This window comes from Lepidothrix coronata, unplaced genomic scaffold (genome assembly GCF_001604755.1).
Source record: "Lepidothrix coronata isolate B3197 unplaced genomic scaffold, Lepidothrix_coronata-1.0 Scaffold38, whole genome shotgun sequence".
In the NCBI taxonomy this organism is placed as follows: Eukaryota; Metazoa; Chordata; class Aves; order Passeriformes; family Pipridae; genus Lepidothrix; species Lepidothrix coronata.
This window is the reverse complement of record NW_016690218.1, coordinates 1,027,852-1,051,544: the sequence shown is the minus strand read 5'-3', so window position 1 is coordinate 1,051,544 and position 23,693 is coordinate 1,027,852. Positions and strand designations below refer to the sequence as shown.

Sequence of the window (23,693 nt, the reverse complement as noted above, 5' to 3'; positions counted from 1 at the left end):
AGCGATGTGGGGCATCCTGTGTTTGGAGGTGCCTGGCTTGGTCCTTCAGTGGTTCACTTGCAGGAGCCAGTGCTCCCTTCTCCCCTTCCTGTGACTACAGAAAATGCACTGCCAGATTCGAGTAAAATCAATTATGGGATAAAAATCAACCATTTCAAAAGCTTCATTTTGTGCTATTAGCAGGCAAAATCGGCTTTGAGATGGTGTGAACTGAGGAGGGGGAAAAAAAAGAAAAGAGGAAGAAAAGATCAATTATTGGATAAGATCACAATTTTCTTTAGGGCTGAAATGTCTGTAAATGTTTGCATCTCTCCGTGTTACAGGTAGGCTGAGATCAAAGAGGTTGTGCTGCTGTAACGATGAGATGTTATCAGCACAGTATTGTGCTGGCTGGCTCAGATACTGCCAAAGGGTGCTTAAACCCCCTGACAGCATCATGCTGTGGAGGGATGCTTAAACCCCCCAACAGCACCAAGCCACCAAGAGATGCTTAAACCCCTGATGGTTGTCAGAGCTGTTGGGTAACCCCGAAATGCAGCTCCTCCATCCTTCTGGAGGGGGGACCACACAAACACATGCTTGCCTGCTCTTCTCTCTGTGGTAGGGCTGAAGACCTTAGTGGGAGACTTGTTGTGGCAAAGATGGACTGAAATTGGGCTGGGAGGATGGTGGCCCCCTTCTTCTATAGTCCTGTTGCTGGAGCCAGCCCTTGGCCTAGGGAGTGACTGCGGAAATGTGGGACCATGCTTGATGAAATGGCTCCTGTTGGTGGCCCTTTCCTGCCTGAAGGGTTACAGGGGTGATGGGTCAAGTGATGTAAAATACCTTTGTTTTTTGGCTGGAGAGAAATTAAAACCCTTACATAACCTCCGTGCTTTTATATTTCTTGAGACCATGCTGCTTGAGAGGGGGATCCCCCAGAGACCTGAATTTGGTTTCAAATTAGTCATTTTAGATTCAAATTGACAGGCTCTCTTTGATGTGGTGTTTTGGGACCTAAGGAAAAAAAATAAACCCTGAAGACCTAATGGGACTCCTTCTTGGCCTGCTCTTGCAATGCTTGCCCATGTTGCAAGGCTAACTGACCTCCGGTGGGACTTGGGAGGATCTCCAGAGTGGGGTCAGGTGTCGTCTGGTCTCTCCTCTCTCTAACGGGGCTGACTTTGTGCGCGCAGGAATCGGATGTGGACTGGGACGACCTTTGGGATCAGTTTGAAGAGCGGAGGTACCTGAGTGCCCGGAGGTGGAAGGGCGGCGAGGACCCGTACCGGCTCCATGCCTTTAACCAGCGGGAGAGCGAGAGGATCCCCAGTGACCGTGCTGTCCGTGACACCCGACATCACAGGTTCTGCCTCCCCCCTGGTTTCTCCTGATCTCATGAAACTTCATTATATGGGTGGATAGTTCCGTTTTTCTTCAGGGCCGTGGTTTTGGGGTGCTAGGTGGGTCTGGGCCCTTGGCCCACACCCAGTGGGTGCTCTTGGGGTTGCTTCTGCCTGAGTTATATTTTTAGGATTGACTCACTTTGCTTGATTTCTTGGCATGTCTGGAAGTCTTAAACCTATTAATTAAAACCTATATAAATTTTCCTGGGACTATAAGGAAAGGGAGGAAAAGCCTTATTTTACCTTCAGAAAAGTAATGGGTGTGCAAGAACACATCTCCATGATGGTAAAAGTTTTCACTGCTGCTGGGAGCTCTTGGTCTGCAGACAATGCAGTGAAGTGGTGCAAGGCGGATAAAATAACTGTTGAACATTGATTTGGCTCTGGAGAGAGAGGAGTGACAGTGGCTGAGTGAGAGGGAGAGAGAGGTAAGAACTTGTTGGATTACTGGCTGCTCCAGCACCACTGAGGTAAAAAATATCCTCTGGCACCCAAAGGACCCCTTGGGAGAGGCAGGGAGGATTGCAGCAAGGGCTGTGGTGTAGACAGAGCTCTGCTTCCTTGTCAGCATGAAAAGGGTGGGATGGGAGTTTTGGTGCACCCTTGCTTGCTGAGAGCGCAGCTGTAGCCTCCTGTCATTGCCTCTCCAGACTCATGAGGGAAGAGCTGCCCTTTGTGGGTGCAGGTTGTTGAAGGTCAGTGGGGTTAATTGTTAGTTTGCTGGATGGAGTGATGCAGAGGTGTCCCACAAGTGAAGGAAAAACTCCCAAGGTTCTCTCAATGCAGTTTTCCTCATTGTCTTCTGAGGGCACAGCATACGCCTGGCCCCTGCTGTCAGTCGCCAGCCCACAGCCGGTGCAAGCCCTTTCCAAGGAGCTCTGCCTGGCATCATGTCCCAGCTTGCTGGCAGCAGCCATTCTCTACAATCTTCTCCTGGGAGCCCTTTGCGGGAAGTCCTGCTTCGGTGGGAGCTCTGTGCTGGACCCGCTCATGGCACCTTGCTGCCCGTGCTGCACCTTGTTCCCAGATCAGAGCAACTCCACTCCCAGCATCTGACCCAACTCTGAATTTCCCCTATTCCAGTTCAAAGGCAGCACTTAGGCTGAAATGCTGAAACAGCACCAGTTCTCCTGCCCTATAACAAGCAATGTGCTTATTTATTTATTTAGCTTCTTTTTGTAGTAAGGACCAGATGCTCTTTTCTCTGGAGAGGAGCTGTCAGCCCTGACAGACGCCTGTTATAGCTGAGCAGAGAGCGAGTGTGCTATTCCTGGAGAGAATTAATGCCAGGGATATTAACCATCTGCCCTATTAAAAGGGAAGATCGACTCGGCTGCCCCTTTGCCATACCCGTGCTGTGCGGTGGCAGCCACCTTGTTCCTGGGTGGGCAGATGCGGCGCTGAGTGCTCCTGTGAAAGAAAAGTTCTCATTAAGGAGGAAGTGAGGGCACAGCACCTGGGAGGGGCTAGGGCTAATTTAATTTGTTTCCAATTTCCTTAACCCGGTAATTGGATTCTGATTTATTGAATATGTCTGGAGAACGCTGCGGATGATGCGCCATTAGCCGAGCATTAGAGCGGCCACAGAGGAAATGGGGCTGCCGGGAGATCTGGGGGAGGCAAGCACTGATGGGGAGTATGGAGGAGGGAAAAGAATCTGGGATTGTTGGTAGAGGGAGGGAGGAAAGTGCATAGCTAAGACCTCTTAGGAAAAATAATCCTTGTTTACAGCACAGTTATCCTGGGAGCTGCTGCAGGTGTTGCTCAGGCACTGCCATGCAACCTAGAAGCTGGTCTTGGATTGTCCAGTACAACTGTGTGGGGAAGCATGGATAAGCATGGCCTGCTCTTGAAGCAGGGACAAACTGCTGATGGCTATACAAGAATATACATAGAAATATATAAAGAGAGTCAAGCATGGTGTTGGCTAGGAGATGTCCCTCCTGTGAAGGGAAGAGTAGGATTCTGTGGACCAGGGAGAAGAGACACCCCCAGGGCTCATGCTGCATGACGTACTGGAGGCTGTGTTTAGGGGCTTAGTTTCAATGGAAAACCTGGATAGGCTGCTTCATTTGAGCCAGACTGCAAGTGTTCAGGCTTCCTTGTTTGAGAGTGAACCCAAGGATTTGGACCTTGATTCTGCTCCAGCTGACGTTGGGGGAAGATACATCCTGTCACAGATCCTACACTAAGAGGCACCACCATGTCAAGGGGCTCCTACCTGGCTCACATGAGGGCTTAGGAGGCTTTTGAGAGGGTCTCACCCATCTCTTCAGCTCATACTCATGGGCAAGCAGGTTCTCCTTCAGCCTCTCAGTCAGATGTTGTTGCTCAAAGCAGATTGCTCTGCTCTGTGACCAGGTTTCCAGTGTGCTGGCTCCCAATCCTTTATCCCCTTTGTATGACACATGGCAGCACTGAGATGCACAGACCTGCAGACCATGGTAATGTCCCAAGACCCACACCCTGTAGTCCTGATCCTAGGGACTGGGATGTGGGAATGCTTCTCCTTGCAGCTTCTCTGTGGGCTATTTGTCATTAGGATGGTTGCAGAAGATTTCCTGGAGTTTTCTTTGGTAATCCAGCCAGGCACCTGGACTTGCCAATGATAGCTGCAAAATCTGGCAAAGGCTGAGCAGCAAGCTTCTTGCCAGAAGGGCATGGAGAGGGCAAATGCTTTCGATGGGATGGGATGTGGCACTGACAGCCAGTTGCTTAGCAATGTTTGCTGGATTGATTTTGTTTTTAAATTACAGCCAGTGGAATAGTTTCAGATGGAGAGGAATTGCAGTGCTCCAAGGAATCAGAGCTGGAGAAACTGTGGTGGCTCTCTTTGCCTCTCTCTAGCCAGTGTGGGGCTGTGACCTTGTGCTTGGTTTGAGGGTGCTTTCAGACAGGGAAGTGTCATGCCTTCTGTGCACTGCCTCGTGTCACTTGGCCTGTGAGATCTCACAGCTGGAGCATTGCTCCTGGTGACCCTCTTGCATTTTGGTGCCATTAACTCCATTCCTGGTTGCACATTGACTAAGCTCTGGGACCACATAAAGGGATGCCTTTCTCCAGGAGAGGACCTCATATGGTCCTGTGGTGGTATATCCCATCCCCACTCAGAGTTAAGGTTAAAAAACCCCTGTGGCTGCATCAGCAGATTGGACCTGGATCTTAGTGGCACGTCCATGCTGTGCACAGCCAGCTCATATCGCTGGAGTGGGTGACTGGTCCCCCTCCATCATGGTAGCCACATACCATTGGGATTACCTCATCTCCACATCCCACTTCCTACAACTCCCACTGGCAAACCGCAGGACTGAAACGGCAGTGAATGAGTCAGTGCCGGGCGCGTGCACTAGTGGGAGAGGAGCTGAGGTTTCCAATATTGCTCAGTGGCTTGGAAAGCTGACAGGGAGGATGCGTCGCCCCCAGCCATAAGATTTTGTCGTGATGGCTCCTGGGCTTTTTCCATCTGTGGCAGACAGCTCCTGAGGAGACCGGTATTCACCGTGCAATCGCTCCATATGCTGCTTAGGCTGACCTCTGCCTCCCAAATGCTTCGGTGGGTTTGAAAGATGTGCAGATGCCACAGTTGTGGCTGCCAGGCTGAGCTGGGACCACGAGTCACGGCCAGCACCAGCCTGAGCGGGGGTTTGTGCTGGCTGATGGCAGCGAAGCAGAGAGGTGAATTCAGGGACAAGGAGAGTAGAGGAGAGGCTGGAGGAGAGGTGAGAGCCTCCAGCAGACTTCTCTAGCTATTGCAAATCATGTCAGACAGCTTCAAGCGTCTCCCACTGTCTGTTTTCTTCTATTTGCCTTACTTTTTACCTCCACAGTGCCGATATGCATTTAGCAGTGCTGTCTCAAGAGCTGATAGAGCAAGGAGGCCAGGGATAGAAACCTCTCAAATTGCAGCAAAAGACTGGATTTTTGAAGTTCCCTCCCTCCCTGAGTTCCAAGTGCTTTACAAGACGTCCTACCTACCTGTCTGAAGTTTAATTTTACAGCTGCTTAAGAGATGTGTTTGTGTGAGTATGTGTGTGTCTCCGAGAGAGAAAGCAGCTGCTAAAATCAAGTTGCAATTGAAACACGAGGCTAGCAGGAATACCGCAGGTAGGAATTTCATGTGTTGCACTGTCTGATGAAGTTGAGAGCATCCTGGCAGCCCAGAAGCCAGATCATGCCAGCTTGTGCCCCCTGGAAAAGCTCTGCCCTTGTAGTCTGTCCTATTCCCTTTGCAGGGAACAACACACACTGTAAGATTTCCTCCAGGTTTCTTTGCTCAAATCCCTTTGCAGTGCCAGCTGGAGAGTGTCCATTGGGTAGGAGAGCTGCCCAGGGCTGGTTGCTCTGCTCATATGGACTGTTCATGGAGGGATGGGAAGAGGTACGTGATGCCTGTGATGTTCCCCTGAGCAGAGAGCTGCTGTCTTGCATTTTCAGGGTCCAGAAATGTCAGGATTTCAGTCCTCAAGCAGAAGCATTAGACACTGCAACGTTGTTTTGACCCATTAATTTCAGCATGCATCCCAAGGGTGCAGAGCTTACACATTCAGTGTTACGATGGAGCAGCTGTTGTTGGAGTGGTCAAAAATACATGACTGTGCTGTGCATGGGAATGACTGGGAAGAGCACGTGGTCCTGAGGGTCAGCTCTGCTGGGTGTTGTACCTGTGTACATGGGCACGTGGGGCTGAGTGTGCATCTCTGCCACTGAACACTTTCCCCGCATCCCTGTGTCCCGCGTGAGCACATTTGGCACACAGCACGTGAGAGTGTGTGTCGACATCTGCTTGCCAATTGCAAGAGGGCAGCTGTGTCGTGTGCAGAGCTTGAAGTGGCTCCATTTTTGGATGAGTTGATGACTGCATCCCAGGAGTGGCAAGTAGTCAAGTGCATTGAAAATACTGTAGCGTCTTCTTGGAAGTGAAGAGTCAAAGAGGAGAAAAGTAGTTTTTGACAGCATTGCCTTTGGATTAGCATGTTTATGATGCCGTTGGACTTCTCACATTGCTGTGTCTTCTTTCAACTTCCTTTCCTGCTAGACCAAAACCACTTTGAGGTGACTGGAGGTGAACACTGGGTCTCAGCATCTAGAAATCCATTTTGTACCTCACATAGGAGTTTAAGCATCTTACCTTTCTTGCCTGGTTTCTTGAGAGTCCCCAACAGAACTTAGTGTCTGGAGAATGACATGTGTGGAAAAGCCCAGACAAGGCGGATCGAAGGCTCTGCTCTGCTCTGTTGTCCTCAGTTCCACCTGAACATTAGAAATGCAGAAGCAGGTAAATGCCTAGCACGTGGCCAAACACACTTTGAATTCGAGGGAAGGCTTGCAGGGATGTTACCCATGTGGACCTTGAGAACCAAACCTAGAGGTTTTTCTGGCCTACTGTTGCCTTTCCCTTTGCTGACTCCATACATTTTTTCACTTTTGCCTCTGGACTGTAGCTGAGCTAATCCACTTTCCTGCGTAACGCAGACTAAATCCCAAGGGATTATTATTTTTAAAATTTGCTTACTGAAGCAGTGCCTTGTGAGTTGCTGACTTAAGATGAACTGTGTGGTAGACCAGGGCAAGAAGTGGTGTGGGTATGGGTGCATGCGCGTGTGGTCTCCCTGTGCCTGATGCTGCTGGGTTCATCTGCTCGGGGCAGAGGGGTGGTGGGGCAGCAGGGAGTGGAGCAGGTCTGGGCAGAGGAGCCTTGAGTGCAGTGCAGGTGGATGGACACCTGTCCGTGAGGATGGATGGAGCTGTACACTCTAAGATGTGAAGGAGGGAGCCAGATGAGGAGGATGGGGGAGAGGGAGTGCTCAAATGCTGCCACATCTCTGAACCTGGCATTGTTGAAAGCTGGAAAAGGTGTCCCTGTGTGGCCATGCGTGCATTCTGCTGTGTTTGCTCTGTCCTGCACCCTCTTGTGTGCGCTCAGGGTCCCTGTGTGGGTGCTCCCCCATGAGAAATGTGTGATATCCTGAGGGGAGAAGAGTGGCAGTACCTCATGAGGGCTTGGAGTGGCTGGACGTAGGGGGGTACAGGTCTCTTCTTGCTTTTGGTGTTCATTATTAGCTGCTGTGTGGCTGCCAGCAATATCCTCAGGAGTTTTTCTGTCCCTTGATCTGTTATTACAGCTGTTACACTGTTCTCTGGGCAGGGCCAGGATATTTGTCATTTCATTACAAAATAAAATTTATCACATTTGGGCAAAGTCGTATATGCATGAGGGCTGTCCCTGGATCTCTCAAAAGATGCAAAGCACTTTAAGGCTGAAGTATGCTGGGTAAGAGAAGATCTGGGGTCCCCCTGTCTTTGGTCTTGATCTCCTTATTTCTAGTGACAGCAAGAGCACAGCATGATCCTGCAGGCAAGCAGTTACACAAATCTATGGTGGAAAATGCATTTGAGACGAAAATATCTCCATTAGGAAACAGCATGATTGCTTTCATCTCTTGGACACCAGACCCCAAGAGGTTAGCACTCTACACTGTGTTTTTCCGTCACCTCCTTAGACTGAGATCTCTTGGGATGAATATATGAGAACAGTCCATTAAGTAGAGCAGAGACTGGCTTATGTTTTGGGGATAAGCTAGAACTGCCTGTATTGGCCAAGGTTTTGTTTCTGCCATTGGTGAGATGGCTTTTGTGGCCTCAGTTTGAAACTTTTCACGGGCTGGGCAGAGAGAGTATTGCTCACGCCTCTTGTGTGCAACCAGGTAACCCTTTGACAGTGGTAGAAATAGCTAGCACGAATTGGGGATGTATCTTAGTATGTTGTATAGCTTTTATTAATGCAGTTGGGCAGGTGAAAGTCTGTGAGAGACACAGCTTTGGGCAGCCAGCTCGCTCTCCACACTATTGCCAACCACTGACCAACTATTTGAGATCCAGCCGTACTGTCTATGTAAGAGTGGATTGTCATGTGATGCTGAGATTTATTTTATTTTTTAGGGAATTGTCGTTATTACCTCTTCTTATTATAGTTACCCTGTTTTCAAGCTCTTCAGCACTCCAGGAATTCACATCTTTCTTAAACACGTTGGTTACTAGCAGTCAGTTCCCCTAGCTGGGAAAATTTGCAGTCTGCTAACAGAAGACCCAGTATGGAGCTCCCCTTATCAAGCCCCACTATGTATAGCTTTGTGCTAGAGTTTACACTTACTGCCACTTACAGTTTGGACCCACGTATTGCTGGAGAGCTGAGGCTTTTGGCTGAACAGAAGCATGAAGCCCAAAGTACAGTTAGGGTATGCAAACTGGGAAGGTCCTATCTGGCCAAAGACTTAAGGATGAGGCATAGTTTGACTAAGGGAGTGCACTGCATCCCCCAAACTACCATGCAGTAGTTATTTTGGCCTCCCAGCCCCTGTCAGGGAGCTGTACCAGCATCTCTTGATTGTGATGGCCAGTTTGTGCTGACACTGTTCTTTTTGTGTGTCTGTTGGCTAAACCTGACCAACCTAAGAGTATAGGTGAGTGAAAATCTGTGTGTTTCACTCAGAAGAGCTCAGTTCTGCACATTGTAGATTCGGTCCATCTGGAGTGCTCACCACACATAGTGGCATTTTGCACTTGGTTTTCTGGGTGAATTTGAGCTTGAAACTCCAAGGGGATTTAAGGAACAGGTATGTGATCAAAACACGGAGAGATTGTTTTCAGGTAGCACAGAGAACAAGGAGTACTGAGATTTGCAGTTCTTGTCAGCTAAGCAAGGAAAGCAAGACAGCTATTAATCAGAAGCAGTCACTTCATAAGATCATAGAGTAATTCAGGCTGGAAGAGACCACAGGAGGTCTCTAATCCAGCCTCCTGCTCAAAGCTGGGTCAGCTATGTAATCAGCCCAGGTTTGTCTCAGTGCAGAAACCAATGAGCCCATTGGGACTCCTGCCCCTCAGGCTTGCCCCCAGCATTTTGTAAAAGCTGTATGTAATGTAAAAACCTTGGTTGCAGCGCATGGAATTTGTAGTTCTTTTCCCCCAGCTGCCTGTGATTGGGTAATAAGCTTTGAAGTTGCTGGAGTTGCTGTCCTTGCAGTGCTTGTGTTAACTGTATCTTGTCCAGTCACTCTTAGCAAGAGCATTTCAATGAGAGGAGGGGTAGGTGCACATCGAACCGTGCCTGATAAAACTTCCTGTCCTCACTGCCTGTCGGCTTTCCCAGGATTGATCGTTATGTCAGTAGAAAATCTGTGTATGAAATCTGTGCATTGCTGTGTGGTCGTCCCGAAGGACTGCCGAGGTGACTGGAGACCTTCATCCGTGTGATTAATAAGCACAGGAGTCTGTGCTGCTGCTTGGGTGATGTTGATATGTTTGGTGGCCTCAGGTCATTCTTTGTGGGACAGCAGTGAGGGGAATTCTGTCGTCTTCTCTTTTGAGGTTCGTCATCACTTAAGAGTGATGCACTTAATTACTGCACTCGTGTATCTTCTCTGGTTTAACTTTACAAGGCTTTGCCTCTGATGGGGTTGAGAAAAGCTTGAGAAAACTTGGTCAAGGACAAAAATCCCATGGAGTCTCCACTCCATTAGGTAGCTTGAAAGTGGAGGGAAATATTCGCTGGACCATTTTGGCACTGCAAAAATCTAGTGTTTCATGTTCATCTGCTTCTGCTGGAGGTAGTGTCTGGCATAAATGTGGGAACACCTGCATTAAGGTGCCTCTTTCCAACAGTTGCACCTACTGCTCCTGGAGAGCTTATGCAAGAAATATGATGGATCTGTCTGGGAACTCACCAACTGTGAACTGAGCTGGACATTCACATCCTGGGAAATGGCTGGCGAGTACCAAGTCCCCAGACTGGGAATGTCTGTGGCCACCCCAAGATGTGACATTGTCTGTGCATTTGCTGCCCCATGTTTGTTGTCTGATGGCCTGTGGGGTACCTTGCCAGGAGGTGGAGGGCTTGAGGAGCAGGCCAGGTAGACCTGATGGCTTCTGAGGCAGGGATTAGTGGCTGGAGGGGACTAAAATTGATGAATGCAATGATCTTTTTTCAAATATCTTTCTGTGTAATGTCCTCTTCTGAAGGCCTCTTGGTTTTGGGGTTTTTTTTGAATGTGGTGGAGAAAGAAAGACTTGATGAGACGGGTCTGCATGTAATGGGGTTATAGCGGGTTTGAGCACTGAGAGAAGTTACATCTCCCCTGAGATGGCTGCCCATGCCTGAGCTGAGAGCTATCCTTGGCCAATGCTCCTGGACCATCATCCCAACATTTACTTGTCCTGAAGAGCCCCTTCTTCCCTCCTCAGGTGTGACAGGGCTTCTGACATTGCCCATGTTGGCTCTGCCCATGCTTTTACTGGGAGTTAGTGTGTTCCCTGGACATCACGGACATCCAAACCACCCTGTGTGACTTGCACAGATCACCCTGGGGAGGAGAGAGGCTTCCAAGCATTGAGATCCCAACCCAATCCCAGATTTTGCTTTGATGTCTGAGACAGCCTGTGGTGCTGCCCTGCCCTCCAAGCCCTACCCAAGCACTCCCTGAAGCTAGAGGTGGTGGGTCAGGTCAGTCAACACTGCCTTCTTGGCATAGAGAGAGGGTCATTGTCACTGCCAGTCTAACTGCATCGCAGGAAAAGGACCTCTTGCCAACTTTTTGGTTTCAGAGATGCTATATCTTCCTCACCCTGGCAGTGCAGTGGCTCCACTCATGATTTTGGACCACAGCTCAACTGATCCCAGGTTGCAAATCGCGCCCTGGAGTCATGGGCTCTGACTGTGGATGTTCGCAGTCACCAAGGGGGCAGGAGCTGAAGTGCCGTGAGATGGTGCAGTTTTGTATCTTGAGGGGCTGCCTAGAGAAAAGGCAGGCTGAGGGGCTTTCATTAAAAATGGTTCTGGGAAGGGGTGCTGGAGTAGAGGTAGGCTGGTGTTTCTCCAGGAGCAGAGTTGGTTGTGTCTCAATTATGGATGCTGTAGGGCGATGGCAGATGTGATGGTGCTTATTCTGCAGTGCTATTCCTCCCCTCTTCTTTTCCTTTTCTTATATGAGGAGAATGAGGGAAACTCTTGAGAACGAGCTGAGGAGCGAGCTAGACTGTATGAGGAGCTGATGGAAGTGTATAGGCGGGTGTTGTAGATGCAGGAGGATGTGTCAGTTAAGTGGCTGTTACTCATTTCTTTTTCTGGAGGGTAAAGCCAGTTATCTCTGAGAGGGCTGTGCCTAGGAGTGTGAGTTGTGGCACCTGTCTGCACAGTGAGCAGAAACGATTCCTGAGTTGTGTTCTTGGCTAGAAGATGTCTGCAGGGCAAAGGGGATCGGCAGCGTGGGTACTGAGGGAGTCTGTAGGTGTCTCAGACTCCGTGTCTCAGAACCCGGCTGCTGGCAGTGGGGGTGACTGGGCTGTTCCAGCAAACATCATGGTATAATACTAAACTTCTCATTGCTGTGTTTTGTTTATCCAAGTTGTCCCTTCTTCCAGCTGCACAGTGTCTTACTGGGTAGGAAGAGCATCTGCACGGGACAGGCACCCTCACAGAAATAATCTGAGGACCTCACTTGGGAGCAGGCACAGCTTCCATCCCAGCTGTCTCTTCCCTGGAGAATACCTTTATTTTGTGGGCTTACATTTTCCTTGCCGAAAGTTGCTGTTTCAGAGAGAAGAAAGCTGAGAACAGTTTCTCCCCCTTCTCCAAGTGACAGATTTCTTTCCCCTAAGTTATTTTGGCTTTGTTTCCCTATGAGACAGTTTTGATTTCATTTTGGAAATTCCCCACCCACCCATCCTCTGCATTTTGCCAAGAAAAATGCATGCACAAAATAGTTCTGGGTCGATCTGAAATGACCCTTCCCTCATCCTTTTTCAGTTCCTTCATTTACCCTGCTTGTATGCCAGCCCTGTTCTTGGCAGCCTCATGGAGAGATGTTGTGCACTGTACCTTTGATGAGGACTTAACTGCGGCAGCCTTCTTCTGTGCAGTCCCTATGGGAATTTGCTTCAGTGGTTGGTTCCCCCCATAAGAACAGGTTTGTTTTGGGATGGAAGAGTTAGGAAAGCCTTTGGGATTTCCCTTTTATTATGCAGACTGGGGTGCTGGAGCAACAAGGGAAGAGACTGTCTCAGAGCTGGCGCTGGCAGCGGTTCCTGGGGAGAAGGGACTTGGACTGGTGCTCCAGTGTCAGTGCTGAGAAACTCTTGGCTGCGTCGCAGTGCCTTGGTTTAAAGTATCCCCTCCACCTGAGGGCATGGAATGGACAAGCAGAATATGTACAGGAACAGGATTTTGCCTCTGTTAATATTCTGTGGCAGGTTGGTTTGTGTTGAGAAGTGACCGCTGGTTAGATGTACTGTTAGCCCAGAGTTGAGCTGCTGCCTATCCATCAATACCACGTGTCTCTCTCCAGCCTCCAGTCTCTTGCTCAGTCCCTTGGGAAATGGCAGAGCTAGTACTGCCAGGGATAATTATTCCTCAAGACAGAAGACATGTGATAAAATATTAACCTTTTTCAAAAACAGAGACCCAGTTAATTAGCTCCACTTTTGTGACACATTCATCCAGAGATAAAAGCTGGTTCCCGAGATATCTGTCTGTGGAGCAATGATCTTACCACGTGTCCCTGTCACGATGGGGGACGCGGAGGAGAGAGAGCTGGGAATTTAATGAAAGACAGTGACCTGCCAGTCACTGCACCCTGAGGATGAGCTGCTCCATTTCAAGGTGAACAGTGTCTGGGTACGGGCACCGCTGCTTGTGTTCAAGAGCCTGAAGCTGGAAATTGAGACAGAGTGGGTGGTGGGATCCACTCCACTCCCCACACCTGGCTTATGTCCATGTTGTCGGTGCCACATCTCTGCAGCCTGAATTTGCTGGCTGTGTGGGTAGACAGGGCTCAGTAGAGCTGAGTGAATAACCATGTTTCTTTGGTTGTTTAAGAAAAAGAAAAGCCAGGAGGTAGCAATTTCAGGATAAACCAGAAGCAAAGCTTTTGGTGAATCTGAAAGTAAAAAGATGGGAAAACTTAAAGCTGAAGGAATCTGTTTTTCTCATCCTGAAAAGGGAAAAATTTCATTTAGATCTCAAATGTTTTTGACACTTTAGTCATCTGAAAATGACAAGCTGTATTTAAAAGAAAGTGATTTTGAGTATCAGATGAAAAGTACACATTGGGCTCCTTGGGAACAAATGATGTGCTGGAGTGGAAGTGATGCTGCAATGTGAGTTGGCGGATGCAGGAACCACTGGTGGGAGGATGTGGTATCACTGTGGCAGTCACTGCACCAGGGAGAGGGGCTTCTTCCCAATGAAGAGAGGGATGGGGGTCTCCGATAGACCAGGATTGACCACAGCCCCTGGGGTGGCTGTGCCAACACCGGTCAATCCATGGAGGCATGGGATCTCCTTTTTAAGCCCCATGTGCAGGATCCTGGGTTTTTTATAGGGAAGAGAAAACCTTGCTTGTTTGGGTGCCCTTTGCAGAGGGTGATGCTGCACCCACATGAACCACACCAAGGCCCTCTGATGATTTCATGATGGGCATCACTTCATCACCAAGTGCTTTGGCACTCCTGGGGTGCCATTGATCACTGTCCGCTAAAACCATCCCCTGCCTTAGACTGCTATAATGTATTGACCGCTTGTCTTATGGTTATTACATGCCATCGATTACTTTGATAACTTGCTCCAAGTAATTCTGACAGAATGAAGTTGTTCATTTAACTTCTGTGCTTGTCTCAGTATTTCTATTGACCCAATATGTTTGTGTAGGCTGAAATCAAAGTCAAGTATTAGTAAATAATGGAACTAATTCTCCGAGGCTTGCTCCTGTTGATAATTGAGGCCATGAGACAGTTTCCTCCATCAAACTCTCATTTGTTTTTTTCGGCTATCCAGCGCCTTAAAGTCCCTACTCTATCAACTGCAGCAAAAGGGCAATCACAGGTCCTGTTTCGGGGCTATTTGCGTGGATTTTTGCTATAAGCACTGCAGCTCCCTACATGTTTAAAGTGGTTTTGAGCTATCACAGCATGGAGCTGGATTTGTGCTTCTCCAGCTGAGACTAAGGAGATGTTGTGAGGATGGGGGCTTCCTCTGCTTTAATTTGCCGTGTGGTGCCAGGAAGCTCTGGTCAGAAAGCATCCTCCCTAAGGAATCTTTATATCCATGGTTCCAACCCTCTGAAATGTAATTTCAGGCTGTCCTGGCTTCTAAAGAACTTTAATAATGGATTGGTGGCTTTCCAGGAAGGTACAAGGTGCCAGATTTTGCTTTTACTTTCACCAGGTGAAAACCTTTGCCATCAGCTCTGGTATTCCAGTAAAACTGGTTTCAGAAATTTGGCCAAAGATTAAAATTCTACTCAAAACAAAGAAGGTTCTTTTTTTTTTTTCATTTTGTTTTCTTCTTTTCACTTTTGTTGGCTCCGTTTTTCTTTTTGCATCAATTCTGAGGAAGGAAGGGTGGATGGAGTCAAGAAGTAAGACAGACCCTAAGTCTGTGGGGAGGGCTCTAGAAGTCTGAATTATTCATGAGCTGCTTCGAAAATCAAGACACGTGTTCTGGTTTAACTTGTTTTTAAATGCAGCCGTGCTATTCTTTCTTTCCTGTTTAATAGATTCTCTTTTTTCCCCCTCCCCTTTTCCAAAGACAAAAATCCAGCAAATTTTTAATAAATTATAAATGCAAACGTCTCATCAGTTTTGAGGTTCACAGGCAGCAGCATGTCATGTGCACAGAAGGTTATTTTTGCCTTCTTGCATTTCCCCCTTACTTCAAATTTAGCCGTTTGATTAATTTTTTAGATATCTATCTTGCAGGGAAAAGAAAGAAAGAGAACCGAAAGAGGCAGTGAGTTAGAGGAAATACTAATTGTATGGTAGCCAAATATAGCACTGTTTCAACTTCCAGAAGCTGTGTAGAAAAATGTCCTTCTTTGTCAACCCACGGTTGAGTTCAGCCAATTTGCAGGACGCTGTCCTGGTGGGCATAGTGCGTGCTGGTCCCCTGCCAGGGCTTGGAGCTGCTCGCCTTCAGTCTCCGACCGTCACACCCATGGTAGGACATAGACTTCAGAAGAACAAGGAGGCTGAAGGGAAGCGGCTGCATCATCTCCTGCCCTCAGGAGGGCTCTCTTCTTTTGTGCATGTTCTGGTATTTTTGCAGTAGCCTGTGCTGGGGAGGGGGGAGGTGGAGACTTGGACAGGTTCCTCTGGGAGTCTAATTTACAGCCAGAACTGGTTCACTGCCCTGGCAGTTTTTTCCTGATGGTCTTCCTTACGGTTTTATCCAATTGCATCTAGTTAGAGCCTGCTAAATAACTCCTTGTTAGCTCTGAGGCTAAACACCATTGAATTTTTGTTGCAAATGTGCCTTCCCACTGTTGCTCAAGCCCCTGTAGACCCTCGAGTCATCTGCTAAACCAGGGATTCCTCTCTTTGGATCACCCCTGTTTCTCCCAGCCCCAGCAGCCCCTGTTGCATGCCACCCTAGGGATTTTTAAGTCCCTTTTTGGGAATGCAAACCTGAGGCACATGCCAGTCCAGCACAGAGAAATCCTACTGACCTTTCTCAAGGATATTTTTTCACTTTGGCAAGCCAAACCTGAGCAATCCCTGCAATTCCCTGCAATCACGTGGTGCTGCCAGCTGACATCTGACTCCTCGTCCCTTCTTTCCTTTTGGTACAGCTGTTTTCCGGATTATTCTGCCTTCCAGCTGTTTTTTTCAGCCTCTGTCTCTCTTTGCTTCAGGTCTTTTGGTGTTTCAGTAGCACCAACCTGCCCACTGTCATGGCCAGCCTTAGGTGGCCCTGCAGGGCCAGGATAGACACAAGAAGGTCTGTAGTTGGTTGCAATTCCTGCAGCCACTGCTTTTCCTATCGTGCTACAAAGGTCACATATGTGCTCTGAGCAGCAATGTTCATGCTCAAACTGTGGTGTGTCCTGGTGGTGTGGTCAACATCAAAGCTCCTGGCATTACGGATGGAACCCCAGAACTTTCTCAGTAGATCTTTGTCTCAGACGCAACTCCAAGTGCAGGATGTGCCAGCAGCTGGTTCACTGCTGGCAGCTGTGCCCTGGCAAAGCCCTGGGTGCTGCTGGAGATGTGCAGTGAGGCAGACCATGGTCAGGCCTCTGTTTGGCAGCCTCATCCTGACTGAGGAGGGGCAGAGCATACCCACAGAAGGAGGAGGGCATGTCTTGGGAAGACAAAGTAGGATTTTGTCAAAGCTGAGTGAAAAAGTATTTTGAAGCAACATGCAGGAAGGATGCTTGAGGAGAGTCAAGAAGAACCAAGGGTGTTGATGGAGGTGAATACCATGAAGAAGGTCACTGACCCCTCTGTGTGCTCTGGTCATGCAAATACTGAATTGTCACATCCCATTTATACTGTTGTATGAGACTGATGCATTGACTGTAACATGAACAGCGCACCTTGGATTTTCCATCTCTGGAGGTCATCAGGTAATGATTTTTTGAAAGGTGCTCTGCAGTCAGACACAAGTCACTGGGCTTAATGCATGGATAACTGAGAAATGCAGAAATAACTGGGAAAAATGCCAGAGACTGTGTTACCCAGAGGTCAAGTGAGGTGTCCAGCAGTTAACTCTATGAACTTATTAGCTTCCATATGAGTTGGCACATACATTGCTATATAGTTTTATATCACACCGTGTCCAGGGTCCCTATTTTTAGAGTATTTTCGTAGAAAAAACAGATCAGGTAATAGGAAGAAATTCTTTACTGTGAGAGTGGTGAGGCGCTGCCACAGGTTGCCCAGAGACGTTGTGGATGCCCCATCCCTGTAAGTGTTCAAGTGTTGGATGGGGCTTAGAGCAACCTGGTCTAGTGCAAGGTGGAGTTGGAACTAGATGATCTTTAAGGTACCTTCCAACCCAAAACATTCTATGATTTTATGATTCTGTGAATTTTGTTTCAGCTCAAAGACAGGGTTTAAGCACAATGGTTTCCCACTGACTGGGGCTATGCCACCCTGAGAGGTATAACCAAAGTGCCTGCATGTCTTGCCATCCCTACAGGTGTGCAGAACCTGGGTATGTTTGCTACTGGCCAAGGCAGGGCAACTGGGGCTCTAATCCTTTCCTTCCCACTGGCGACTGTTTACTTCCCTATGGTGGGTGGCCTCCTTGCTCCCTGGGGCAGTAATTTTCATTTGCCTTTTGAGGGAGAAATTTTTCACACCTGTTGGTTGTCAAGACTTGTTTTGGTTTCCTCTGGGGTCATGGTGGAAGGAATTGGTGTGACTACACCAAGGATGCATGACTGTAGTAGTTAAGTGAAAGAGTTCAAACCAGAGAAGGCTGAGCTGTTTTTTGTGATAAGAAAGAAAAATTATTAAAGAAAGCTCTCCTCATATTTCTTTCCTGAACTGTCATCCATTTCCAGTAGTGAATTGGCTCCTGTCTCTTTGGTAAGGTACAGATGTGTTTTCAGCATCTCTGGTCTTTCTCCTCCACTTTCCCTACCACTGTCTCTCCAGCTGGGTGTGGGGTGACACCAGTGTCCCTGGAAGGCAGTCATTAACTGGCTGGTGTGTAGCCTGAGCAAAGCTGTATAGGCTTCTCCCAGGCAGCAATAACTTGGTCCAGGCCAAGGCCAGGCTTGCTCCAGTCCTGACTGGCTGAGTCCCCTCAGAGGACCAGGCTGGCAAGAGCCCTCCTTTCAGCATGAGTGTGAGCAAAGAGCTTTGGCACTAGTATGAACTCTTCCTTTGTGATTTGTGTAATTTATTTCACTCTTTCTGTGAGCTAAAAGGACTTTTCATGCCTTTCCCCTCTCTCCACCAAGTTCTTCTCTGCTTCTGGTGGAGCGTCCAAGTCTAACGTGCAGCTCTTGGTGGCTGCACTGCTGTGACATGACTCTTGCAAGTGTCTTCACTCAAGAGAGCCATCAAATTTGGAGAGCTAGTCAGACTTGAGGAATGTCATCTGAAACCCAAAGTAGTTTGTCCATCGGAGGGTGGGGAGTGAACCCATGATGTTTGTGATGGCATGTCCCTGTCCTCTGGGTCGCTGTGAGTGCACAGTGTGGAGAAAACCCCAAATACCCTTGGTTTAGATGTGTGGCGATGAGACTGCCCTCCCGTGTGTTTCCAAGGAGAAGAGAGGAGCCAGGCAGGAAGGGTGATGTAGCTCTGTCTGATGCAGCTGGCTGTTTGAAATAAATATGCAGAGAGTCTTTTGGGAGAGGTGAGCTGTGTTGAAGGGAGAGTTTGGACTTCATGAAAAGCATTAAAAATTCAAAGCGGAGTTGTTGGCAGGTGATGGCCGTTGAAGTAGAACAAAAGAATGAGCAGAAGCCTGGCAGAGGAGTCTAGGGTAGTGAAATGATGATAATTATTTCTTGATTTCTTGAAGGAAGTTAACAAGGCACAGGAGAGGGTGAATATAAGAGGTGGGGTTTGAGAGACGTGTCACAGCTCTGTGGGCATGGGATGTCAGGTGTCAAGGAGAAAACACTCTGGATGAGCCTGTGAAGGACTGGAAGAGGTTGCAGAGCAGGGTCCGTCTCCGTTCACACTGTTAGTCTTTACCATTGTGCTGCGTAGCCGTGTTTGCAAGGTGGGCCTTGGTTTGGTGGGGGGCACTATGAATTAAGTTTGACATTTTAAATGTTAAATGGGTTGAAATTCCCTGGGAATGAGCATGTGTGTTGCCCCATCAGGAGGATCTCTAGGGATGCGGGGGCAGCTGTGTGCATAGGCCATGTATCTGTGATACCACACCGTTCACCAGGAGCACAAGGGTCAAAGAAACTCAAGAAAAAATATTTAGTAAGGAACTTCGGAGGCCTGTGAGGAATTCTGGAGCGTCCAAAGTTTGGGACTATATGCAATTCCTGCAATGAGTGCTTCCTGTCTGTCTGCTTCCTGTCCCCACAAACAAGCGCTCTGTAATTTATTCCTGAGCTGTTAGTGGCATATTGGGAACATGGAGATGTGTTGCTCTGTCCACCCTGAAAGAAGTATAACAAGCAACTATTTCAGGCTGGGATTTTCCAAGGGTGACTCCAAGGTGTTTTCAGCCAGAATGCTCTTTTCATAACTTTCTAGTTCTGAAATTATTTCAGTTTTTAATGGGGAAAAAACTTTAAAACAGAAAAGTGAAACTTCCGTAAAATGAAAGTTTGACTTCTGGGTTTGCAGGAGGAAATAAGAATTGTTTCTCCATCTGGGTGCTCTCTCTGAGGTGTTTAGGGCAGGCCAGCCTGGCTTCTGTCTTCTTTCAGTCCCCCAGATATTAGGAGTTGGTGGAGCAGCCCAAATTGCAGGCACTTCAGGCCAGCAGCATTCCTGCTAGCGCTTGCTGTGCTAGGATTGCTCCCCAGTCCTGCTGCAAGGTTTCAAAGCATCAAACTTTACATGACTTTAGCCAGAGAGTTTCAGCACACTGCAACTATAGGCAGTGCAGTCATTACTCTTTTTTTACCTTTTTTTTTTTTTTTAACAATTTAAAACGAACCAAACCAAACTTCCATTGGTTTTCTGCAAATGTATGGGTGTTGTTTCTCGTTTGAGGGTTTTTTTTGTGGTTTGGGTTTTTTTTTCCTTTTTTTTTTCTTTTTTTTTCTTTTTTTCTTTTTTTTTTGGCAATTGGGTGACCTATGAAATACCAAAAGTGGCACAAAACGTTTATCCAGCGACAGCCTGAGGTAGCACAGGCAGCTCTTAGCAGGTTTATTTTCATTATTACAGCAATTTTAGGGCTGCATGCTGCAATTTTCACTTGCAGTGAGGTATTAAATTGAAATTACCCCAGATGTAATTGTCACACAAAATAATTCTGGACATGCTGGATTTAATGCTTTTCCAAGCTGTGGTTTTTATTACCCAAGTAAGTGCCAAAAAAACACTTGTAGTCAACAACTTAAACTGAAATCTGCCTTCTGGGGAGCCAGGATATTTCACTGCAGTTATACTGAGGGAGGAAGGAAAAAAAAAGGGACCAACTGGAGGAAACTTTGGGAGGGCTCCTGAAAGAATAGCCCAGGGGTAAAATATTGGGCAAGGGCAGAGTCAGGGCCACAAAGGAACCACAGAGGAGGGGCGCTGGCAGATGCAGCAGCTCAGCCTAACACTTTTCGGACTGGTGTCTGGGAGAGGCAAGTCCCAGCTGTGATGTAGTACTGGCCACAGAGACAAAGCAAGGCAGGGGGTGCTGCCAGGTCCCTGCCTGCTCCGCAGCAGCACAGTCACTGGTCCCTTTGGAATGCAATGAGTCTTGTTAAACAGAAGCCAGGGATGGGTTGCAGCACCAGTGACTAAGCTCTAGAGGTGCTCATATGAGACATTTCAGCCTTTCCCAGATGCATGTTGTCTAGTGAGGCCAATCTGGTGCACAGACATCTGGAGTTGTAGAAGCAAGTTGTTGCGCACGAGGAGCCTTCATCGGGCTGCTGGAGCGCTCAGCCAGGGTTGCAATATTCCCAGCACTCCCACTGGTGGGTGGTACAGCCCGCACACGCTGCTGCTTTATTTATTAGCTCCTTAGCTGTTGTAATAACATAAGTAAAGTATTGATGACTTTATGTTTTCCACCCTCTTTCATTCTTTTCTAGAAATAGCTTCCCTTGTTTGCTCCACAGAACCCCGCTGGAAGTGGGTGGAAGGACACGCATCTGGGAACAGTGTATAAATAGCACAGGGAGAGGCAGTTGCCACAGTCTGTCCCTGGAGCTCCGCAAAGCAAGCGAGAGCTGAGCCTGAGCATGGCAAAACAGGAGCTGAACAGCCACTTCTTTCTCATCACATCAGTTTGGGAAGGCTCAGCTGGAGCTGGTTACTGGATAATGCACGGGGCTGCAGTGACCCGGGGGAGCAGCTCAGGGCGTGACCCAGTGCTGTTTCATAATTCAGAAACCCTCTGTTTTCGGCATCCCTGAGATGTAATTTTGATGAATGAGGGTGTTGTCACACAGGGCAATGTTACTGAACTTTCTCCTGCATATGGAATAGCTGTGCAACTTTGACATCCTTTGGGGACGTACCTAGAATTAGAATTGGCTTGATTGTGAATTTCTGGCTAAAACAATGAGAAAACTGCTTTTGGTCAGGTTGAAGCAGGATTTGGAGATGGTTTTGAGTGAAACAATGAGAGAAAACAGCAAGTGATATAGCATGATCTTGGAAATATTTTGTCCCATTCAAGATATCATTTTTTTCTTATCTTTGGAATTGTTTCACCTGTTGCACGCTTTTTCCTTTAATTTAGTTCACTTTGTAGATAATTGGAAATGCAATTTCAAAATTAAAAATTTTGAAGACGGAAAATGTTGTCAAAAATAATATCTCAAGCATTTTGGCTCTTCACACGTGCAACATAACCATGTTCAATAGCATAAACCAGTAATATCTGGCTACTCTTACCTGCTTTCTCCTCTCCATACCTAGCTTAGTTTACCCATCTGTTTTTACTTCACCTTGCAGATACTATGCTCCAGAACTTGGTGGGAGCAAACTAATAGTGGTTGCTCAGTCCTTTTTTTCTGCTTGATTTGAGGATAGTAGTGGTAGCACCTGGGCAGTGACACAGCAGCAGGTGATTGGCATGTGGATGTGAAGGGACATAATGGCTGTGATGGAGGGCTCCTCAGGCTGGGTATGGGCTCCTGCTGCTGTTGTGTCATCACGGGGACTGATAGAGACCTGGAAAGAGCATCATAGATGTAAGAGGTGTATCTGGATTTTCTGAGCAAGGAATATGTTGGTATCGGTCTATAAAAGTCACAAATGTAATCAGCTAAAGGTCAGAGTAATTACTGAGTCTGTGACATTTCCTCCTGGGAAGGAGGCAGCAGGGGCCGTGGTCACAGTTGTGGGTTTGGAAAGTTTTAAATCCCAATCTTCCCTGTAGTTCGGTTATGCCATTAAGGCAGAATGAATAAGGAAACAATCAATTTAGAAACAGGACTTGGCTTACCTTGCAACCAGCTGGTGGAAATTGCTTCCTTGGGAGGTTGGGAGTGAGGTGGCTTGGAGCTGGAGTTGCAAGGATGCTCTTACCTCTGCTGGTGCCACCAGCTGGGTGGGTGTGAGAGTACTAGCTGGGAAACGTTGGTTAGAGGAAAGGGCTGCCCACTGGGCATCCCTTCTCATCCCTTCCTATCAATGACAGTTAAGTTCTTTGCTGCTTTAATCCTCAGTGACTTACTTGGCATTTTCGAGATTCAGACAGAAAAGCTCTTATTTATTTATTTGTAATAGTGGCTGGAGGACCATTTACTGATGAGCTCTGCTGTCTATGTAAATTAAGTAAGCTCTCACTTTGAATTCCAGTACCTGAATGGCCTTTTCTTCTCTCTCCTTCCCCAGGTGTACAACTTTGCACTATGGCCAGGACCTCCCACCAACCAGTGTCATCATCACCTTCCACAACGAGGCCAGGTCAACCCTGCTAAGGACAATTCGGAGGTAAGAGCTCTGGTGATCTCTTAAAAAGTGGTGAGTGAGCTAGAGGTTTTCACGAATAAAGGCAGAATCTGTTTGCACTCACTGTAGCAATGGGACCAGCTGTGGTCTCAAATGATGTCCGGGAGAAATTAGAGTGAAAGTTGGTCTTAGAGAAGTAGCTTTTACAGTGGGATGCTCAGGAAAGTAAGGAGCTGTGCCCCCTTTGCAGGGTCTAGCACGGGAAACACTTGGGGAGCGTTAGCAGATGAGACAAAGTCTGGGATAAGAGCTTTTATATCCAGCTGGGTATCAGAGCTCAGCTGTATTTTCTCCCAGTCCTCTAGGGACAGCTATCATTCTACAGATATTTTCTCTGGTAGTGCTGTTTGAGCTTCTCCAGTGAGCCATCGAGTGCCAGAAAGGCTTGCTAATTGAGAAGCCCTAATGGCACACATGCAGACTAGGTTTTTAAAGATGGTTTCTGTACTCCTGCGGGTACACGGTGGAGCGCTCTGGGCATGTGGCCATTCCTTCATTTGTTGGTTTGTTCTTGGCTGTGTTTTGCTGTAGTGAATAGACTAAAGGCTTCATTTTCACTGCAGGTTTTTCAAATCAGTTTTTAATCCCAATATGTGCCTTGAATCTGCAAGTTCTCTTGTGGGAAGAACTGGTGAGGTGTGCCCACCGCACCTTCAAGGGGACTGTCTCCAGGTCTAGGCTGGTGGGTTCCTCTGTAGCAAGCTTGGATGCACTCTGATCTGTGCCAATAGTAAGTGTATTGCAGGTGCATCTCGTGTCCACATTGTAAAGATTTGTGCCCTGCTGCAAGTCTTGTCTTTTAAACCCTGGCATCCCCAGGGACCGCTTGCTATCATTGGTACTGGTCAGACTGGGGTTGCTGGTTACAGGGAGGCTTCAGTCATTCCCTGTTCACTATCACATCCTTGCTGAACTTTTCTCTGAAAACAG

General features: G+C 47.8%; 1 protein-coding gene across 1 annotated transcript in view; it reads left to right on the top strand.

The window, feature by feature from the left end:
* Positions 1–23,693, top strand: part of GALNT14 (polypeptide N-acetylgalactosaminyltransferase 14) — a 96,071-nt gene that overhangs the window by 34,302 nt on the left and 38,076 nt on the right. The window contains exons 2-3 of the mRNA XM_017812894.1: positions 1,176–1,345; positions 22,647–22,745. Coding sequence (XP_017668383.1) covers positions 1,176–1,345; positions 22,647–22,745 — 269 coding nt within the window. The remainder of the gene's footprint in view (positions 1–1,175; positions 1,346–22,646; positions 22,746–23,693) is intronic.